Below are 21302 nucleotides of genomic sequence, written 5' to 3'. Positions count from 1 at the left end.
AAAATCTCTGGACATGTTGTCACCCTTTCTGGGGATTTGGTTTGTTACAGATTGTTTTAACGAAGATGTGAAGACGGGGTAGTGCCGTGTGTTGCAAAGTGAAGATGCAAAAAAAACAAATCCAGTGGGGAAAGTAGAGCACGATGTCAAGACAGAGCAGCACACTCCAATGCACCGAACGAGAACACAGTGTGGGATGAGGGCAGATGAGACCTTTTTGTAAATCCTTCACGCTTCAGCCTCACACCCAGCTGGGAGGATGAAGTGTTGAGAACATTTTCAAGAAATTAGGTTTCCCCCCCGTCCCATTTAGTCCCGCTATCAACAAGATAAGAAGGCTATAAGAACCAAGTGTGGATCTCTTTAAAAGATGCAACCAAATTATGTTTACTTTGTGCAACATTAAATTGTGAGAAGTTAATTTAGATGTCAGACTAATCATCATTAAGCTTCAGCACTGAGAGCTTTAGAATCACACATTGGTTGTGTTTGTAACCATTTGGCAGATTTCATTGTTAGATTGTATCACAGACTGTCTTGAATGTAAAACCTTGAACTGCCTTGTTATTGAAACATTGTACAGACCCTGCTTCTCTCTGCAAGGACAACATAGCCTATATGAGATGGTACATTCTTGTTAATAATTTACAGTGAAGACACTGTGTTGTCTCCCTGCCCTCACAGTGCAGGTGCACAGATACATCAGTCTGAATGTAGCAGCGGGAAGCTTGACCTACTTCCCTCCTCCTCTGGTTGGTCTCTGCTGAGGACACTGCAGCCTCGGGATCCGTCGCCGCTGAAGGTGTCAAGTATACTGTATATCCCGACCTGTTTATGTCCCAAATGTGCTGTTTTGTTGTGCTTAATTTTGGAGGATAATGATTGAAAACTACTGTTCAATCAGGAGAGACAAGTGAATTAAGAAAAGTATTTATTACACTGCATAACATGGAAATGTGACTTCACAGAAATACTTCGTCGCTTGGACTCTATGGGGCGGGTGATGTGTTTGGAGAATAACAATTCTGAGGATTGACAGAATAAATCAGCCTTATAACCCCATCTATACCATGAACAAATATCTATTCAGTGAGGACGTCTTGCAAAAAATGCAGACATGCTCTTGCACGTAAATACTCAAAAGGCAAGTGCTTAAAACTAATAATTACAATAGGTACAAAAATGTTTTTTAATCGACTAGGGTGATAGTTAACTAAGTATACAAAGATGTCAGTAAAGTATATAAGTAAGTCTTATGTCCCGTACTTCACAACGTGTATTTCATATCCTAGTTATTTTATTCTGAATAATCTTTCCCTATCATTTGCCTGTACTATCTATGCCACGGGCAGACCCTGACTCCTCCCCATCTTTCCTCTTATCAGCTTCCCCATCAATTGAATCAGAGAACTGCCATTTTTTTATGTTACCCCTGCGTGAAGTGTGCTTCACTTCAGAGCTCTGTATGTTTACAAGTGTGTTCAATATATAATCAAAGTGACCAGAGGATTTCAGATTCTCGTGGTGTGTGTGTGTGTGTGTGTGTGTGGCTGATGTGATAGTGATGTCTCATGCTGATGTAGAAGCCTGATAGTGGATCTGTGAGGTGGAACAGATGGCCTCCGCTCAGCTGTGGGCCTTCATGCTGCCCTGGATTACAGGGGGAGGCGACAGAAGAGCCAGCCAATGGGCTTTTGGGTTTATCAGTGTCAGCAGTATGTAGAGTATGGATTCACATCTGCCACAACCACTGCTCTGCGTGTGTGTGTGTTATATGCTCTTTATCTTCAACATATAAAGGCTCTGGGCAAGGTTAGGAACGAAAGCACATGAAGACTGATCATCTAAACGAGGATAGATAATTTGAGGGATTTAATTTATAATAATATTTATAATAAAATCTTTATTGTGTGTGGCATTTTTTTTTTCTCCACAGAAACTCACAGTCTGCACTCTGTGTCTGTGTCCTACTTCAAGATTAACTTTAACAAAGACGACTGGGAGAGAGTCAGTGTCTGAACAAGACCAAGAGTTGGTCGTCTGTCAACCGGAAAGCAGGGTTCGATTATATCCCCAGCTCCTGCAGCCACATGTCCGATGTGTCCTTGGGCGAGACACTAGTTGCTCCTGCTGCTTCGTTGGATGTGTGTGAATGGATGAGTTACTTCTGACTCAGCAGCCTCTACCATCAGTGTGTGAATGTGTAGGTGTGACCTGCGGTGTAAAAGAGCTTTGAGTAGTCGGAAGACTAGAAAATAACTAAACAAGCTCAAGTCCATTTATAAACACCAATTAATTATGTTTGATTATTCTTAGAGCTGTACTTAGATAATCAAGAATGTATGCCAGAAACACATAAAATAACATTAAAATGAAACATGTCTCTGAGACAGAAAAGTCCCTAAAATGATAAACTCCAGATTCACCAAAAAGGTTCACCTTCAAGAGAACAAATGTAAGGTCTGTGCATGTTTGTCTGTACATTTTCAAGAAAAATAAAGACTCTGAAATGGGACCTCAAAGAGCCAAACTTGTAAAAAAACTGTAAAATAAATGGAGCTGCAGTGATGTTCAGTGAGTCCTCCTCTGTTGACTCAGTGGCTCCAGAAATCTCAGGGCTCCTCCTCCTCTGAGTCCACTTCAATCAACATCACACAAAGCACTGCTGCATGTTCCAGGACACTTTATTCTCTGCCTAACTTTGCAATGATTTACTCAAGTACATATTCACTGAAAGGTTTACGGTCCCTTTACCGATTAAATGACCACACCGGCTCACTTTCATAGTTTGTTTTTTCTTTATTACTGGTCTTTATTGGTTCTGATCAAGGGCTTGAACCACTTAGTAACCAGGATAGTTTAATAGTCCATTAGCTCTTTGACATATGGGGTAGTAACATTTTACTGCTTAGCAAACATTGGAGTTACCATAAATGTCCCCCTGATGGGTTTCTGACTCCTCACAGCTGAGAAGCTTTTTTGTCACAATTTATATCTTTACTTGATACAAAAACATCTTAGACTAGGTCATGACCCCCTCAATTGTTTTGCAATTGGGTGAAGAAACTGTGAAGGCAATATCTCAAACACTTGAGTCAGAGAGGAAACATGCCCTCTGAAATGTGTGTGTTATGATTTTTTTTCCATTTTACTGTTTGTAGTTCTGTGTACATTTGGGCCACTTTCACAAGTTGTATTTGTTACATTTTTCATCTGAGGTGTCCCACAGTGAGATACTACAGGCTGTGTAATGCAGGTTCCAGCGGGTCCCAGTAAACAGCGCCCCCTCTTGGAGGAAACGACGATTTACTTATCGTTGCTAGTGATGAACTCATGGGGCCAGATTTACTAAAGGTTTGCGTGTCTTAAAACGTCTCATGTCAGTGACGATTGTGTCTTTCAAATGAGCAAAACAACACGCATTGTCCATTTAGTATGTTTGACTTAATGAATATGCAATATGGGGCGTTTCTGCCCTAACGTGCAAAATACTGGGAGGAGAAAATGCAAACATGTTAAGTTAGTACACGCATTGAGATTCACCAAACCTGACAAAAATTGCGGTGATTGCGTTACGCACAACAGGCTGCTGTTATTGTAGTGAGGAGACATAGGCACAACAAAAGAAAGCATAAAGATCGCGTTTTTCCCCACGTGTTTATGTTTCAAATGACAGAAAAATAAATGGCATGCATTTGTTTTTTAATTTGATTCAATATTCTAATCGTTAAGGCAGAGAAACACCATGATTAAACTACAGGCTATTGTTGCCATAAATATATCTAAACAAAACTGAACATCCACAGCCTCTGCATTCTATAGAATTTCAACATTGACATTTATATCTTTCTATTTCCCTCTTTTCACCAACATTACATTTTAAACTGGGGATTTCCTTTTTCTCGGGCTACACGTCTCTCCCCCAGCTCGCCCCCTCTTGTGCGCTCCTCTCCATAATGCGCGCGTCACCTCCCTCGAGATATTTTCTTGTAACCAAAATTTTCTTTGTAATATTCAGATTTATCTCCTATAACTCGAAAGTATTGTGCGTTTATTTGCCTCTCTCACTAATACCTATTTTGCGCTTGCAGTCATCCTGCTTTCTGTCCAAACTCTCCGTGATGTAAACCAGTAGAACACGCAAAAACCTAACTTAAATAGTACCGCCTCCACAAGGTTTGCACCTGGTGTCATTCACGCAAATTCTCATAGTAGATCACCTGCAAAACGCCCACCAACCAAACGTGCAAACTTTTGGAGTGAACACGCAATTTAGTACTCTTTAATTGGGAGCTTAGTAAATCTGGTAAGCCCATGGTGTGTTTATGGTCATTTTTGTCCCATGCCTTGCAGTGTACTGAAAAAATATATCAACATGATTATTTCCTGGTTGAAACTCCTGTTAGTCATTTAATGTTCCAGGGATTCATCGAGTATGTTAGTAATGAGTCCACTTAATAATAAACGTACCTGTAAAATATTACACGATTAAGTTATACACTTTTCATTATCAATGTGAAATAAAAAAAGAGGTTAAACCGCGAGACAAATATTTTGACGTGTCCCATCCAAGCCTAATTTTCAATTTCTCAGATAAAGATAATAAATAATCCCTAAATTTAAAGTAAAAACGCATCTTTTATCGTTTTATCTAACGGTAGATTGTTGAAATGCTCTTTTATCCCGATTCATTTAAACACAACACGAGTGGAATGGTTTGTTTTGGTCACATGACCGGAAGTGTGTGTTGGAAGTTCAGCGCTAGTAGGAAGTGCGTTTATTTACGAAGCAGCGACACACACAACTCCGAGGTCTCTGAATTCCCCCTGACTACTTCAACATCCTGGGAGGATTTACTTTGTTTTCTGTGAAAACGACCGCGGCTAGCTTGACCTCAGCCTCAGTTTGACCGCCAGCTGTCTGTTTGTTTGTGTGTATTTCTCCGCTCAACCTGCGCATGCTAGTTTGTAGCTAAGTGGCTAGCTAAGTTGGATCACAACCTTGCCTCTGTCCGTCACGTAAACCACGCTGCGTGTTGAGGTGAAAAGCTGCACAAGAAGTTGATCGTACTGTACCCTGAATCCTACATTAACTGCAGTCTGGAAGTTGATGTGGAAGCACTGACAGTCGTCTGTGTTCAGTTTTTGTCACGCTAACTGGTCCTGTCCTTAGTGGTTTGACAGGACATGACCACCTACTGGTCGTGGCATTAAGCTGGCAGCGACATGGACTCAGTGAAGATGGGTCGATAAATCCATGAAGGGCTAAAACTGTCGTCTTTGGCGGTGAGTCCAGTTAATAACACTGCTGTGTGTATACATAAAAACATCATTAGTAGTGGTATCATGTTCACTTCATTTCTCTGTCTACTCGCAGTTATATTGTTTAGTTTCTGCTTATTATATGTCTACACTCATAACTTCAATACTGTCCATTTACAACTCTGTTTTTGCACATTTACATTTAATCTTCCTATTTAAGACTAGTAATGCTTAATTAAATCCTGGTTGTATATATTCCCATTCTTAGTTTTGATATTTTTACTGCTTATTTACTTTGTATTTAATATTATATTGTGTTTAGATTTGCTAATATTGTGTTTTTTTTACTCATATTAAAGTAATTCATTATTCTATTCTGTTATGATGCTAGCTGCTAACTTTAATTAACCATCTTAAAGTTTTTGTCACCCTGCCAACGTCTGAAAGGTAATTCAACCTTGTGTAATCTGCCCACTGTGATAAATCTCTGTCACTCAGTTACAGTGTTGTGTCTGCTGCCAAATACAACTCTCTAGTGTTAGTTTCGGATTTGTGGATAACGTTGCCACTTTTTGTTCATTGCCGTTAGTTCAGGAGTCATCATGAATAATCGGAAAGTTGAGCTTTTATTCAGCTGTGTCCTTCTGAGAATGATTATTGAACGTCTCTAAAGTCATATTTCCCGTGTGCAAAGAAACGTAAAAATACTTGATTTCACAGTGTGCTAAAATCATGATCGCTTTACTTATCAGTGTTTTGCTTTCAGTTTCAGATAGGGTTGTTGTGATACCATGCTTTTAAACGCTTTTGTTCAGCAGTATCCTTCTGTCTTAAAAGCTGAATTGATCGACTTTATCGATTATTGAACGTCTCTAGAGGTCATTGTGTGCACTCTGGGTGTGTCACACATTTGCTGTGTGCGATATATTCATTTAACCATGTACTAGCATCATGATGAAAGCTTTTCTAAACAAGAGGGTTTTGCTTTCAGTTTGAACTAGTTTCATTTTTTATTTTAAATCTTGATACAATGCTGGTAAAAATCGATATACATTAGATGCCTGCTTTAAAACACATCAAGGTAAATAGCAGGTGGACTCCTGCACACTTTCTAAATTCCACAAAAACAACTTTTTTTTTGGTACAACGTTGCCAATATTTTTTGTGCAATTTTGGATGCATTTATTCCTCTCTGATGCAACTGTCTTATGATGAAGATGTAGTTTATTAAAGTGGCAGTACATTTCAATGTTGATCGTTAAAATAACTAACATTGTGTATCTGATGAAGACCAAGTGTAAAACTGTTTTGCATCTCGGCGGCTCCATTTGTAATATAAAAAATTAAAGACAAAATACAAACATTTGACACAACTTTGAAATTCCAAACGAATATTCAGAGGCCTTCAAAGCGGTTGAGTCTCTGATTTAGCTCCAGGTTTAATGTAAGGGTGACTATTGTACAAAAGAGGGCTTCAGTCTGACCTGATCTATGAAAACATGGGAACCTGTATCTCTGGTTTGTTGGTAATAGTTCAGATTAGGGTCAGAGACCTCACTGTTTGACAGCCTCAACATGTTTGTAAAGAGTGCTGAAAAGTTTGACAACCTTACTTTTAAAGTAGCAACTTACTGCCTCACTCTCTCTCATCAGAGGAATAATATGTGTGTGTGTGTGTGTGTGTGTGTGTGTGTGTGTGTGTTTGTTGGGTTTATCAGACTTTGAACACACCCCTGTGGGGGCGACCACCCGGAGGTGATTTCCCAGGAGTGGCTGTCATCATCCTCGAGCCGGCAGGATGTTGGAAGGTCTCGTTGCCTGGGTGCTGAACACATACCTCGGAAAGTATGTCAGCAACCTGAACACAGATCAGCTCTCCATCGCCCTCCTGAAAGGTAATATCACATGCTTTCATTTCTGATAACTTTACAAAACAGGCTGCAGTGCATGTATGAACGCTTTCTCCTCCCTCCTCTTCCTCTTGATGAATGAGAGGACATTTTAAGTCCATGCAAGTTAATTTGAATCCAGCATTTTAAGACCAAAGGCTGCAGGCGTCACTAAGACTTGAACTATGTTGGTGATTCTCTACACACATATGCTGTTGACTCTTCTCAGGGCTTAACCAGTTTAACAGGTGCTGCTTTGTTCACTTTTCACATTGTGATAAATAAGCACAAAGAACTGACTTCTGACGTTTAGTTCAAAACATTTTCTATTGTATTGAACGTCACAAATATCAACCTGCCTCAGAAGTCCTTACAGTCTGTCTGCAGGGCATAAAACACCTTCTTTCCTTGGTCACTCATTTGGATTAAGACACTCCCACCCTCCTCTTTAAAAGTAATTTGACAAAAAATGGATGGTGGTATAACCTCTCTGAACTCCTGCACACCAACACACCCACCTGTACTCTCAGGACTCCTTCTTCAATTCAACTCCCTGCACCATGCACCTGCCCACCTGACCACCATGGGGTCCAGAGCATTCAGAAGCTCAGCCTCAGGAACTCCATCCCACCAGGCATCCATAACATTGACTCTCTCTCTCCATTTGTCAAATCCTGTCTCAAAACAGTCTTTATAAATGAGCATATTCTGTCCGACCATTCTTCATCCTGTCTCATCAATCCTCTTCCTCTCCTCTTGAAATCAGTATTTGTGTATTTCCTGTTGTTTCTCAGGTGCGGTCGAGCTGGAGAATCTCCCTTTAAGAAAAGATGCCCTCCAGGAGTTTGACCTGCCCTTTGAAGTCAAAGCAGGTAAGATCGACTCATTTACATTCTCACAAAGATTGAACACAAATTTCCCCCTAAAGGTAAAAGGGCTGCAGATTTATTGAACAGGTACTGTCCTCAGATGAACCACTTTTGATTGGTCCAGGTATAATCCCTCAAGAATACTCCTCTGGAGCTGTGTGCTTCAGACATTCAGGCACGCAGTGAGCAAGAGGATCTCATTGACCAATCAAAACTTTACTCATCTGTAATAACATAAAATCCTCTGCTTCATGATGTACAGAGTCAGGGTTCCACATGGACTTAAAAGAAAGGTCATTTCATGAATCATACACTCAGTTACTAACACATGTTGTTTATTTCACATTTTAATATTCTCATTTTTAAATGTTAACATCAAATATTTAGAATTAGAAGACAGACAAAGATGTATGTTGTGCAATATGTCAAATCTTGTCAGACTTTTTTTGAGCTTTGCAAATTCTCCAGACAGAGTATTATTAGTTTGTGCCGGGCAGCTGTGGCTCAGTTGGTAGAGTCGGTTGTCTCTCAGCTGGACGGTCGAGGGTTCGATTCCCAACTCTTGCAGCAACATGTCCGATGTGTCCTTGGGCAAGACACTTAACCCCAAGTTTCTCCTGCTGCTTGACACAGCAGCCTCTTCCATCAGTGTGTGAATGTGTAGGTGTGACCTGCGGTTTAAAAGAGCTTGAGTAGTCGGAAGACGAGGAAAGAACTAAACAAGTTCAAATCCATTTACCATTTATTAACTTTGAAATGACATTCTTAGATTTGGGTCTCCTTAAGGATTGAAATTCTTTCATCTCATAATCCTGCAGAGAGGAGACAGAAACAAAGACAGCCTAACATGCAGAGTGTCAGACAGTTTGTGTCTCTGACTTTACCCCCTCTCTTCTGAACCTGTCGGTGTGTCCCGTCCATAAGAAATCAAATCAGGATTTTCTCGTCTGGTGACGTGAGCTTTAATGTCATTGTGTCAGAGCAGCATTCTTCATGCATGCATGCTCTTTCACTGCAGGAACAAAATAACTCTGATGGATATCTCAAGAGGAGCTTGTGAAGAGAAAGTAAAAAGACTTACATCTGTAATCGACAGTCGTGTGTCAGAGAGGGAAAAAAGAACCTTATATGCCAATGAAAGGGACCCTTATTTATCATATTGTCCAGCATTCAACTGTTTCATTTTTATAGACATGTCATGTTACAACTAAGCTCTTAGGCTGCAACACAAATAGGAGTTGAAGGCGAGGTTTATAAAAAATAAAAAACACACCAGAATTTATTGACAACATAATGAAATAAATTGTGATACAAAAAAGGAGCAGCCACACCGCCATGTTCACACACACACACACACACGAGGATGAGGACTTTACTGGACCCAGGTGTAGTCCTCATCCCCTGATAGTGACCCTGCCTTGACCGGAACCTACAACAGAAACAAAAACAAGCAACACAGGAACTCCTATTGGTGTGGAGGGGTCGTCACAATATTTAATCTGGGGAAACTTTGCTTTAGGACTCCAATATTTGACTTTTTTTTTTTGCATGTGTATTCTTTTGTAGTTGTTTCCCCTTTTTGTTTTTTGGATCTAATTTATTTACTCTATAGGAAGTTACAACATACACAACAGAACTACTATGACCAGATTTTGAATTACATGCAGGATAAACTTTATGACTAAATATATAGAGTTGTAGGAAATGCTAAAAACGAGACAGAAAGAATGTAATTTATTGTGAGCAGTTACAGTTTTATACAATGAAGAAAAGCTCCAGGTTTGAACACAACCAGCATCACAGGTTCATTCTCATTGAGCAGTTTAAATGTCTATACATCGCTGGGATTATCCAGAATGAGATTATCCAGAATGACCTCGGCCTTGAGTTTTCTTTTTGTGTAACCTGAGCGCTCTGTTGTTTTCACCAGGCTTCATCGGAAAGATTACTCTGCAGATCCCTTTCTACCGGCCTCACAGCGACCCGTGGGTCATCTCCATGTCCCAGCTCAACCTGATCATCGGCCCCGCCCAGCTGCAGGAGTACGACGCAGAGAAGGAGAAGGAGGAGGAGAGCGAGCGCAAAAAACGCCTCCTCAGGGCTCTCGAAGACAAATTCAAAGTAGGTGGATTAAAAGTTCAGGTCAGAAAATGTGACCTGATGTAGCTTCCTGGTCTGTAATGAGCATCACAGACTCTCAGGGACAATAGAGAAGCTAAAGACTCAAAGTCATTGTATTTGTGCTGCATAGTTTTTAATGACACCAGTTCTGTAGAGGTTATGCAATGATTGGAAATCGGTCGATGTGAACCCACTACACTTCTCCAAGCTGGGTAGAGATGTGCATCCCCGCTCCTCCCGACTCTGCAGCTTAGAAGAATCTTTGCTATTAAAGCAGCTCTCCATGAGGTGCAGTATAAATGATGGTCTGTGTCTGTCTCCTGCAGAGTGAGTGTGATCAGAGAGGAGAGTCTTACTGGTACTCCGCCACCGCCTCAGTGGTCACCAGGATCGTGGAAAACATCGAGGTAAACCTTCTAACATTGAATACCTCAGCTTGGACTGTTTCATGATATAATGATATATGTGTTTAAGTATCCATTTGGACTCTGAGTTACTGACTAAGCTCTGTTTTTTTCCGGCTTGTTTTTAGCTGAAAATCCAAGATGTGCATCTTCGATTTGAGGACGACTTCTCCAACCCAGAGAAACCCTTTTCCTTTGGGGTTTGCATCAACAACGTTTCAGCTCAGAATCCTTCCAAAGAGTCGGTAAGAGATCGCTAAAAGGCATTTTAAACTATATTACTAGAAACAAGAGCTCATTCCATTTCATTAAAGGAGATCTATTAAACTCGCTTTAACCATTTATCATGTCAGTCTGGGACACATGTTTAGTAGCATTGTGAGACGTGTAGCTCATAAACCTCCTTATTTATCGGATAATGGGTCAGTAAAAACCCTCATCTCAGCCTCTGCCTGAAAAGCTTCATTTCAGCTACTGTCTCTTTAAGACCCAACGTGCCCACTTTCCTCTGATTGGCCGGGTCTGTTTGCAGTCGCAGGGATATTTGAGTGAGCTTCCAGGGTGGGCATGTCCTACAACTTTGCTCCATGCTTTGCTCTAATATGTCGGCAGAACCTGACGTCGGGTTCTGGCCAAGTCTTGTAAAATTCTTGTTAGGTCTCGTTCAGAGCTGCAGGAACCCACGTCCAGGGATTACGTCGACAACTCAGAATAACAGATTTATTTTAAGGCTTTATCAATTAAAATATCACTGACATTATGAGAGCAGGTGTCCCATTTAATTCCTCCTTTCTGTATTTCACACTTTCTGTTTTTCGGTAAATGGCAGGTTTCTTTATCTTCTTTCTTGTCATGATAACTCGGTAGCTTTTCTTTCTCAGTATGTCATATTTATTAGACTATGCTGTCCTGTAATCTGCTGTCTCAGTAGAACGAAGAAGATTTGAGATAAACTGGGATTTCCCTTCACAGGTGCAGAGGCTCCTCCGACAGAAGCAGCTGGAGATCGAGGACTTCAGCGTCTACTGGGACACAGAATGTGAGATGCTGGGAAAGCTGCCCGCGAATCAGATCCAGGTCAGTGACCTTTAACAGTTAGGAGGCAGCTCTCCGTGCAGTACGAGAGCTCAGGCCTGGACTGCACTCTGCAGATTCAGTACGCTTTTGTTTATGACAGGGATTGTCCTCAATTATGACTGACCCAACTGAACCGTACAGACTCCAGAATACAGACACTGGAGCAGCACAACGCAGCATGCAGTGTTGGAAAATATTGATTTGTTGTTTGTACTTAGAGTGAGATGTGTTTTACTGTAAGAAGCTGAAAAATAACCTCAAATAACCATGGAGCATTCTGTATTATGCAGAATAACAGGACAGGCTGCTAAAGTTTTTGCCAACATGACTTTAGATATTTTTTTTGTGCAAGGGCCATCATTTCTAAGTTCAAAGATCACATATTCTTCTCCTCTTCAACCAGTGTAAATAAGTCTCAGAGCTCCTCAAAACGTGTGTGAAGTTTCTTGATCTAAATCCACTCTGATCCTGTATTTGATCATGACTATAAACCCCTCTATTTCAGCCCTGCTCAGAACAAGCTGTTTCTGTGTCTGTACCTTTAAATATGTAAATGAGCTGTGTCTCACCACGCCCCCTCTCTGGAAGGGCTTGGGTGTACTCTGTCTTTCTTGCTCCATGTCCTATTGTTTACGGTGAGAAGGCAGACTCAGAGGGCAGAACAAACACCTAGCTGTGGGAGTGTCACCCACCTGGGGGAGGGGTTACTGCCCTTTGTGATGTCATGAAGGGAAAATCTCCAAACAGCCTGTTTGAGCACACATTTTCTGAAAAGTGGAGCAGACAAAAGATGTAGAGGATGGACATTTCTCATCATTGGGGGTTTGTAGACAGACTAGAGACACATGTTAGTGTTAGAGGAACATGGTGAAGTGTGTTTTATATGATATGTGACCTTGAACATAAAAGAAATAAAGAACAGTTGCTTGGTTAGGCACTGCAAGACATGCATCCCTTGGCGTTGGAATGTCTCTGTAATGATGAGAGCGATTTGATGCATCACCCAGGGTTATGAAGTCTCCAACAGATCGTTTTTGTCTGAGTAGTCATATTTTGTAACGCTGCAGGAAGCGATGACCCAGTGCATGCAGAGCCGTGAGCATCAGTATATCTTTGAACCGGTGTGTGCATCCGTGCTGCTCAGAAGAAACACCTCCAAGGAGCCTCTGAGGTCCAGAAACACGCCGCGGATCGAGGGCCAAGTTCAGCTGGAGCCCATGTCCTTACGCCTGTCGCAGGTCTGTATGAACACATGACCATGAGAGGGTTTTTTTTCATCTTTGAAGTTGGACAGTCCCTGCTATTTACAGTATAATTTAATTTTATCGTCCTTTAAATAGCCACCTGTGTTACATCTGGCAGATACTAATATTCCACTAATCGCTTTATGTCAGAGGAGCATGCAGACAGATCACTGACTGTGTGTCTGTGCGTTTGTTAGATCCAGTACCAGCAGATCATGGCGTTCCTGAAAGAGCTGGACCGGCGGGAGCGAGAGATGCTTTACAGGAAGTGGAGGCCCAAAGTCCCTATCACTGGAAAGTAGGTCAACACAGTAACTCCGGGCTAACAGCCAGCTGACTTTCTTAAATTTACAAACTTCTTCAAAAGCATTCAACTAAAAAGTCCAAACATAGAAATCCAGCAGTCTTATTTTTTCACTCCAGCCTTCTGGTCAGCCTGGAGAGCAGGTCACCGTGCAGAACAATAATTGTTTGTGTAATAAAGCTTTTAATCTTTGAATCTGTCACATTGTTCGTCCTGCAGCTGCCGGCAGTGGTGGATGTTTGCCATCCAGGCCAATCTGAATGAAATCAGGGAGCAGAGACGGCGAGGCAGCTGGGACTTTGCCCTGCAGCGAGCACGAGACGCTCAGACGTACACCAGCCTCTACTTCAGGAGGCTCAAAGGAGTCCCACTGAGTCCTCAGGAGGAGGTACAGCACTCAGACACACACACAATAAAGTATCAAAAAACATGTAATCAATAAATACACTCATCGCAACTTTATAAGGAACACCTTGCTATCCCGGGTTGGACCCCCTTTTGCCTTCAGAACTGCGTTAATTCTTCCTGGCATAGATTCAACAAGGTGCTGGAAACATTTAATGACATGATATTGTCATTGACTCTATTGGATCGAGATCTGGTGACTGTGGAGGCCGTTTGAGTACAGTGAACTCATTGTCATGTTCAAGAAACCAGTTTGAGATGATGTGAGCTTTGTGAGCGGTACACTGTGGTCATAAAGGGTTGGACATGGTCAGCAACAATGCTCAGTTAGGCTTTGGAAATTAAATGATGCTCAGTTAGTTCAGGGACCTCGGTTGTAACAAGGGGTTATTTGAGTTACTGCCTTTCTATCAGCTCGAACCGGTCTAGCCATTCTCCTCTGACCTCTGGCATTAATAAGGCTTTTTCCGCCCAGAGAACTGCCGTTCACTGGATATTTTCTCTTTTTTCGGGCCAGTCTCTGTAAACCCTTGAGATGGTTGTGCATGAAAATCCTTGTAGATTACTGTAGCAGTTGCTGACCAGCCCGTCTGGTTCTTAGCCTTGTAGCATGCCTGGATTTATTAAGTTCAGTTTTCCAAAAAGTAAGGATCCAACAAGGCAAAAAATCCTAACCTTCAAAGCATCCATCCATCAATCATCTTCTTCCCTCTCCTCAGCAACGTTTTCCAGCTCCTCCTGGAGTTCCAAGGCCAGTAAGGATATAATTTTAGGGCTCTAAAAGGCTCTAATTTTCTTGCACTTAATTGTTCTAAAAAAGTAAAGAAAAATTGAAATAGAGCTTGAGAGGAATGGAAGAAGATGTTCATGCCCCCCTCTCCCAATCTGCTGTTGAAAAGGTTTGAAGGGAGATGTTTACTCTAATTATCCTTCTAACAGTAATTACCTTGTCATGGTTTGTTGACTTCTTATTTCCATAATGTCTCAGCAAGTGAATGGGGGAACAAGTTGGAGACTCGGTTCTATGCACTCCTCTGTTTTGACCAATATTTACAGTCTATGGTTTTGAGACGCCGTCCTTTCAACACACATTACTGACCTGATGTCTACTTTTTGTTGTTTGTCAAACAGAGCGAACTGGAGCGTGTTGAGGAGGAGCAGACGTTGGAGGAGCTGCAGAGTCTCCGAGAGATCGTCCACGACTGGTTTCGAAAGCAGGAAGAGATCGCAGAGGTGAGCTTCGAGGATTCGTTCGATGGTTAAAATCTGTTTTTGTTGCCTTCAGGGAAAACAAATGTGCTCCTATTCTTGATTTAAATCCTGTTTAAAATCAAATATCATGCATCTACTTAATGTGGCTTTGTTAAAGATTTACCCCGTGTTCTTCCTTTGTCCCCTCTTCCAGAATGTGCGAGAGCCCAGCAGCGATGTCCAGCCCTGTCCACCTCCTGCATCCATCCCCAAGAGTGACAGCTCGGGGATGATCACGTACCTGCAGTCCTGGTTTCCGGGCTGGGGAGGCTGGTATGGAGAGTCTCAGTACCCAGACAGGCCTGAAGATCTCCTGCCAAGTCCGTCCTCCTGGGATATACTCGGTGAGAAACGTACACTTTTTGTCACACTCTTGCAGAAGATGCTACGATGAGATTTTTCCACATAACTTATTCTGTTCATATATGTATTTATTGAATTAGTAGAAAAAGTCAAACCTGACCCTCTGACTGCTGACCCTGTTGTTTTCATCCATCTCCAGCAGAGACAGAGGACTTGTTTGATCCTCTGGAGGACTCTCACACTCTGAACACGTTCACCAGACGGGATCACTTGTTTGCCCGGCTGGAGTTCTTACTGGAGAAAGGCGGAGTTACTCTCTTTCACCAGGACAGGAGGGAGGGCACACTGCACGAGAGCGGCGTCATCCAGCTAGAATTCTCAGGTATGCAGAGGCGGTGTTCATTTTTCACAGTTTGGAAGTGAATGTTTTGCTAGTTTTATCAAAAAGTAGTGTTTAAAGGAGTAATATGTAACTCTGACCCCTAGTGTTTAAAATGGGTACTGTAGTCTAAATTCTAAACATTGTAGAGAGCTGTCTCCCCCCCTCCTCTCTAGAGTCGATGCTCACGCAGGTTGCCATGTGGTGGACACTGAAGCTTCAGTGTTTATCCAGCTCTGCATGGGTCTGTAAACCTTTCTGTGTTCTAACCTCTCTCCATTTTTCAAAAGCATCTCCAATATTGATCCTAGTTTGAGCACGTTTCTGCTCGTGGAGCTTATTAGAAACATGCAGAGGCTTTTTAGGTTGGTGAGAATCGGTTATCAATCTTTCAGCTTGACTGAATTTACCGTGCCCTCGTCTCCACAGGGGTGAAGGTGACGTTGGAGTCTCTCCCACGCTCCGAGTCGTCCCTGCTGTCTGTTAAGCTGGGCGGTTTGTTCCTGAGAGACTTGACTACCCAGGGCACCATCTTCCCCGTCCTGGTGTCTCCCAAAACGGTACGCAAAGGAAAGAAGTGGGCAGGGAGTTCCTTAAATACAACTACTTAAGTACACATTTAAATCTTTTTACACATATTTGATTGTACACTTCTAATGTTTTTAATAATGTCGCTTCTTGTAGGACAAACTTGTTTTAACCACAAACCAGCAGTCGTGCCAGTCCAGCAATACCTCTGGTAAGAGTTTTGTTTCCTACTTTTAAAAGTGATTGGATTATATATTGTGATTAAATATTTAGTAATACTTCCTGTGACCTCATTACTACCTTATATATTCTCAGTGTTGAATTGTGAGCCCTGTCAGGAGTGTACTGTTCTGCCCCAAGCGTGCAAAGACATGGCAAAAAAGCTGACTGAAGGGGACTGTTTCTCTCTAAAGCCGTTTTCACATCTGCACTCCTGAAAATATCTAGATACTTTCAGAAGGACTGGTCCTGATATTCTCCAGATCTGGTTGTTCACGTATACTCCTTACAGTGGGAGACTATCCCTGTCAGATGGGAGGGGGGGTGGGGGGTCTCCCGAGGTAAGACATGACATAAAAAATAACGACGCGGAAGTAGTGGACGTGCATGGAGATCGCAGCGGTCACATGCAGACAGTCCATGCAACGTGCAGCAGTCACAGTATATAAACGCCACTCCCCCCTCCTAATGGCTCTCAGTGAATTCTCCGGATAATATCCAGTGTTTCCCCTAGGTTTACAGCGTTGGGTGGGTGGGGACAAGCCGACACGACGACACAAACACTTGAAGGAATCTTGGTGTTCATGTGTTACTTTTAATGACAGCTGTCCTTTTCTATTGGAAAGGTATCCTTAAATGACTTCTTTCCCTGATTTCCGACTATATCCACTATCCTATCCCTACAATAAAGGCACAAAAAGCCCAAAAATACATCTTTAAAAAAATAAAAAATAATAAATAAATATAATGGTAGGGGAAACACTGATATCCTGCTGTGTTCTCACATCAGCTCACTCTGACTTCCTGCAGAAAAAATACTAGAAGGCTGGCAGGAGAAACTCCAGGTGAAGTCTAAGTAAAAGATTTGGCTATTTGCATTCACACATACAGCTCCTCCGGAAAATATCAGAAGTTTTTCAGCAACTTTGAAAGCCCTATTAGAGGCAGTTGTAATGATCAATGTCAGGCCCATCTAGAATTCTCAAATTGTCGACTTAAGTGATCTAAGCTTGCAGTCGTCCAGGAGATGCTGTAAGGCTTCTTGTTCACAAAACACTCAACAAACTACTCTGAGCCGATCAGGTGTAGGAGTAATCAGATGTGGGCAATCGTATGAAAACAACCCACCATACTCCCACCAGCTACCAGTGAAAAGTCTTGTTTCTTTTCAGATAACCTCTTTTGTTTTTGTGTGTGTTGTAGAGTGCTCTTCGCCGCCCGTGTTTGAGATGATTTATGAGCGTAATCCTGTGAGGTGCAAGTTCGAGAGAAGACTGGAAGTGAACACTAGTCCGTTGAACATCATCTATAACCCACAAGCAATCAAAAAAGTGACAGAGTTCTTCTATAAAGGAAGAGTGCATACCTCAGGTACGTGCAAAAGAAAATCTCTTCAATTCTGTGTCTGTAGCTTTAAATGTAAATGACCCCTCTCTGAAAGGGCTTGGGTGTTTCTGGCTGTCTCCCTCCATGCCCTATTGTTTATGATGAGAAGGCAGACTCAGAGGGCAGAACAAACAATTAGCTGTGGGAGGGTCACCCACCTGGGGGAGGGGTTACTGCCCTTTGTGATGTCATAAAGGGAAAATCTCCAAACGGCCTGTTTGAGCACACATTTTCTGAAAAGTGGAGCAGGCAAAAGAGGACGGACTTTTCTCATCATTGGGGGGTTTGTAGACAGACTAGAGGCACATTAGAGTTAGAGGAACATGGTGATGATATGTGAGTTAGAGGACTATGATGAAGTGTATTTAGAATAATATGTGACCTTTAACTGCTTCACTATTGGCTGATATTGTTACACTGCTTGAGGGCCATGTCAAGTAATTCCAACCAAATGACACTGGCATAGTTTCTAATTTACTTTGGACTGGGACTGGGAATGGATTGGGAATATCTGCAGCAATATTGTATGCATAAATGAATGTATTTACAACCAGGTTTTGGCTATCAGTCGGAGCTGGAGCTGAGAGTGGCAGAAGCTGCCAGGAGGCAATATAACAAACTGAAGATGCAGACCAAGGCAGAGATCCGACAAACCATCGATCAGCTACTCGTGGGAGAGTTTATTGTAAGGAAAATTCCTTGGATTGTATGATGATTTAATACATTTCAGTTCATGCTGTCTTCATACCATGGGTGTAATTCTTTTGCAGGAAAACAGTAAGCGTTGGACCATGAAATTGGACATATGTGCGCCCCAGGTGATTTTCCCTGATGACTTCCAGTCAGAAGACCCGATGCTTGTTGTTGTAGATTTGGGCAGAATTCTCCTGACAAACTCCCAAGGTAAAGTAGTCAAGCAGTTCCCCCCCAAAATACAACACCCAAATATCTGAAAGACGTTTCTAACCGATAGCTGTTTGTAACACTCTTTCTTTGAAGATGACACTAAAATCAGCTCAAAAGCTTCCCAACCTGAAAGAGAAGACATGAGCGACGATGAGTTCCAGACACCTCTTGGCACCCCGCCAGAGTCCCCACCCCCTGAACTAGACATGCCTCAGAAAGAACAACTCAAAAGCACTGAACTCCCCAACCTCAGATCCCCTGAGAGTATCCAAGCGTACAGCCGAAAGCTTTATGAGAAGTACTCCTTGTCCTTTAAAGACTTGCAGATAATGGTTGGGCGCTGTAAGGACAACTGGAAACATTTGCAAGAAAGTGAGGTAGGTCCTACTCATGTGGTGGAGAAGTTTAATGTGCTGCTGCAGCTTGAGCAGAGACTGCGCTACACATCAGACCCCCAGCTACCCGGAGCCGTGCTCTCGGGGACCCTGCCGGACCTCAAGGTCCACATCAACCTTGAGAAGATGACCGCCCTCAGGAGCTGTTTTGCGAGGCTGAGCAGTCCATCTGCAAGTGAAGAGGACAAAGGTCAAGAAAGTTGGCAAAGTGCGAGGTCTCCTGACCCTCTCACCCTGCGCCGCGACAAGATCTTTCAGAGAGACGACAGCTCCTGGAAGCTGCAGGGTTCAGCAAAGAACCTGACTCAGAGCGTGATGACTTTAGAGCAGCACACGCGGGAAGTCCTGGTGGAGTCCCGTCTGCTGTTGGCTGAATTCAACATTAACTACATGCAGCTTGGCGTGGAGAGTGATGGCCGCTACATATCTGTTCTTAAGGTATTTGGCACAAATGCTCATTTTGTCAAACGGCCTTATGACGCCGAAGTCTCTCTGACTGTCCATGGTCTTCTTCTGGTCGACACCTTGCAGACTTATGGCTCAGACTTCGACCTTCTTGTCGCTTCTCATAAGCACCTCAGTTTTGACATACCCACAGGCAGCCTCCGGGAGAGCCAGCCTTCATCCCCCGCGTCATCCGATGGAAGGTCTCCCCAGCATCAGGGCCACTTTCCTGAGTTGTCCTCTGGCGTTGATAGGCTATCCCCCTTCAGTTCCTTTCTGAAAGACCAGGAGGCCCTGATAAAGCTTGAGTACCAGTTTGTGAGCTCAGACTGCCCCTCGATGAACCTTGACAGTTCCCTCCAGGTGACAACAATGCAAGTCAACAACTTGGACATCATTCTTAATCCTGAGACCATGGTGGAGCTCCTAAAGTTCCTTCAGAAGTCTTTTCCCAAAGAAGAAAGCCCCATGATATCATCGCAATCAACACAAACTCACCAGGTGGAAGGGGACGAGACGTATCAGGCCACATATGACCAAAACAAAGAGCTGACTGTCGAGATCCACCGCCTCAACCTGCTTCTCCTTCGGACCGTGTCAACTGGCACCGTTCTGGGCGCTGAGAAGAAAGGGTTGAAGATTGCCACTGCTAGCATTACCGGGACCAAAGTCAACGTGTCCATGGGCAGTCGGCTAGATATCAACGGTTCACTCGGGTCCATGCAGTTGGTGGACTTGACTCAGGAAGGAGGCCGGAGCCAGTTTGTTGTGAGCATTGGCAGCGTTGAGGACAGCACCTCGACTCTTGGTGGATTAACTTTCCTCGCTGACACAGCCGGTTCCCCCTCAGAGGCTTTGAACTTCCGCCTTCTGGAGAAATCCCATGGGGAGTGTTCCTTGAAACTTGAAATGGCATCCTTGCACTATAACCACTCGGCCAAATTTCTGAAGGAGCTCAGTCTGTCAGCCAACGAGGTAGAGGACAATTTCCGCTCCATGTTGAAAAGTGCCGCCACCAAAGTGTCAACAGTTCTAGCATCCAAGACGGCAGAGTACAGCGGTATGGTGTCGCTCTTTGAGACTCCCTCGCGGAGATCCCGAACTCAGAGTCAGAGCTGGAATTATCCGTTTGAGGACGAGGAGGATCTTTCCATGGAGGAACCTGAGCCCACCCTGGATACATTCTTTGTGAAGCTGACCCTCAACGTCAGCATTGAATCCCCTGTTGTGTCCATTCCCCGTAAACCTGGACACCCGGAGCTGTTGGTCGGTCATCTGGGAAGCATAGCCATCCAGAACTTTGTTACAGGGCAAGAATCGGAAGGGGAGAAGCTGCAAGTGTTGGTGAAAGACATTCGACTGTATTCACTCAACATGAGTCATTTGGTTTTGAAGAGGACACCAAGAGGGGACATCGTCACCAACACATCACCCTCCCGTACCGGCAGCATCAGTCAGGATGAACCTCAGTTCACACGTCATGACTTCTTTGAATCCCTCAGCCGAGGCAAAGGTGAGAACTTTTCTAATTTTGAAGATAATTGTTCCCTAAATGCTTTGTTACAAGCTTGTGACACATTTTCTTTGCAAATATTTTCTTTTTCCAGCCTTCCACATATTGAAAGACACGACTATACAGTTCACCATTGAGAAAGTTCCTGTTGAAGAAGACACCCAGTTCACCTTCCTCACCACAGAGGAGCCCTTCAAGAGCACAGGGGTACTGAGAGTTGAGGGCAAATTTGTCAACCCTGTTCAGGTATACACTGTATAAATCATTGTCTTAATTAAAAGGCATGTCCTGCAGATTTATCATGAAGTTTATTAAGAAAGACTCTTTAAAGGCTTTATATGTGATTTTTCACACTTAAATGTTATAGAAATCAAGTATATCCTCTGGAAATAACTCTGTGAGTC

General features: G+C 42.9%; 1 protein-coding gene across 1 annotated transcript in view; it reads left to right on the top strand.

Annotated features, from left to right (window-relative positions):
- Nucleotides 1–4777: 4777 nt before the first annotated feature.
- The window catches only part of vps13d (vacuolar protein sorting 13 homolog D), a 60107-nt gene continuing 43582 nt past the window's right edge, over nt 4778–21302 (top strand). Inside the window, exons 1-20 of the mRNA XM_065961033.1 lie at nt 4778–5285; nt 6980–7156; nt 7945–8022; nt 9950–10140; nt 10467–10547; nt 10673–10789; nt 11517–11621; nt 12689–12859; nt 13063–13163; nt 13389–13557; nt 14706–14807; nt 14980–15169; nt 15328–15510; nt 15937–16067; nt 16192–16246; nt 17458–17625; nt 18195–18325; nt 18411–18543; nt 18640–20898; nt 20993–21144. Of these exons, the coding sequence (XP_065817105.1) occupies nt 7060–7156; nt 7945–8022; nt 9950–10140; nt 10467–10547; nt 10673–10789; nt 11517–11621; nt 12689–12859; nt 13063–13163; nt 13389–13557; nt 14706–14807; nt 14980–15169; nt 15328–15510; nt 15937–16067; nt 16192–16246; nt 17458–17625; nt 18195–18325; nt 18411–18543; nt 18640–20898; nt 20993–21144 (4614 nt within the window). The 5' untranslated portion in view covers nt 4778–5285; nt 6980–7059. The remainder of the gene's footprint in view (nt 5286–6979; nt 7157–7944; nt 8023–9949; nt 10141–10466; nt 10548–10672; nt 10790–11516; nt 11622–12688; nt 12860–13062; nt 13164–13388; nt 13558–14705; nt 14808–14979; nt 15170–15327; nt 15511–15936; nt 16068–16191; nt 16247–17457; nt 17626–18194; nt 18326–18410; nt 18544–18639; nt 20899–20992; nt 21145–21302) is intronic.

Source organism: Labrus bergylta, chromosome 12 (assembly GCF_963930695.1).
Source record: "Labrus bergylta chromosome 12, fLabBer1.1, whole genome shotgun sequence".
NCBI classification, from domain to species: Eukaryota; Metazoa; Chordata; class Actinopteri; order Labriformes; family Labridae; genus Labrus; species Labrus bergylta.
The sequence above is the reverse complement of the archived record's forward strand: the minus strand, read 5'-3'. Positions and strand labels throughout refer to the sequence as shown.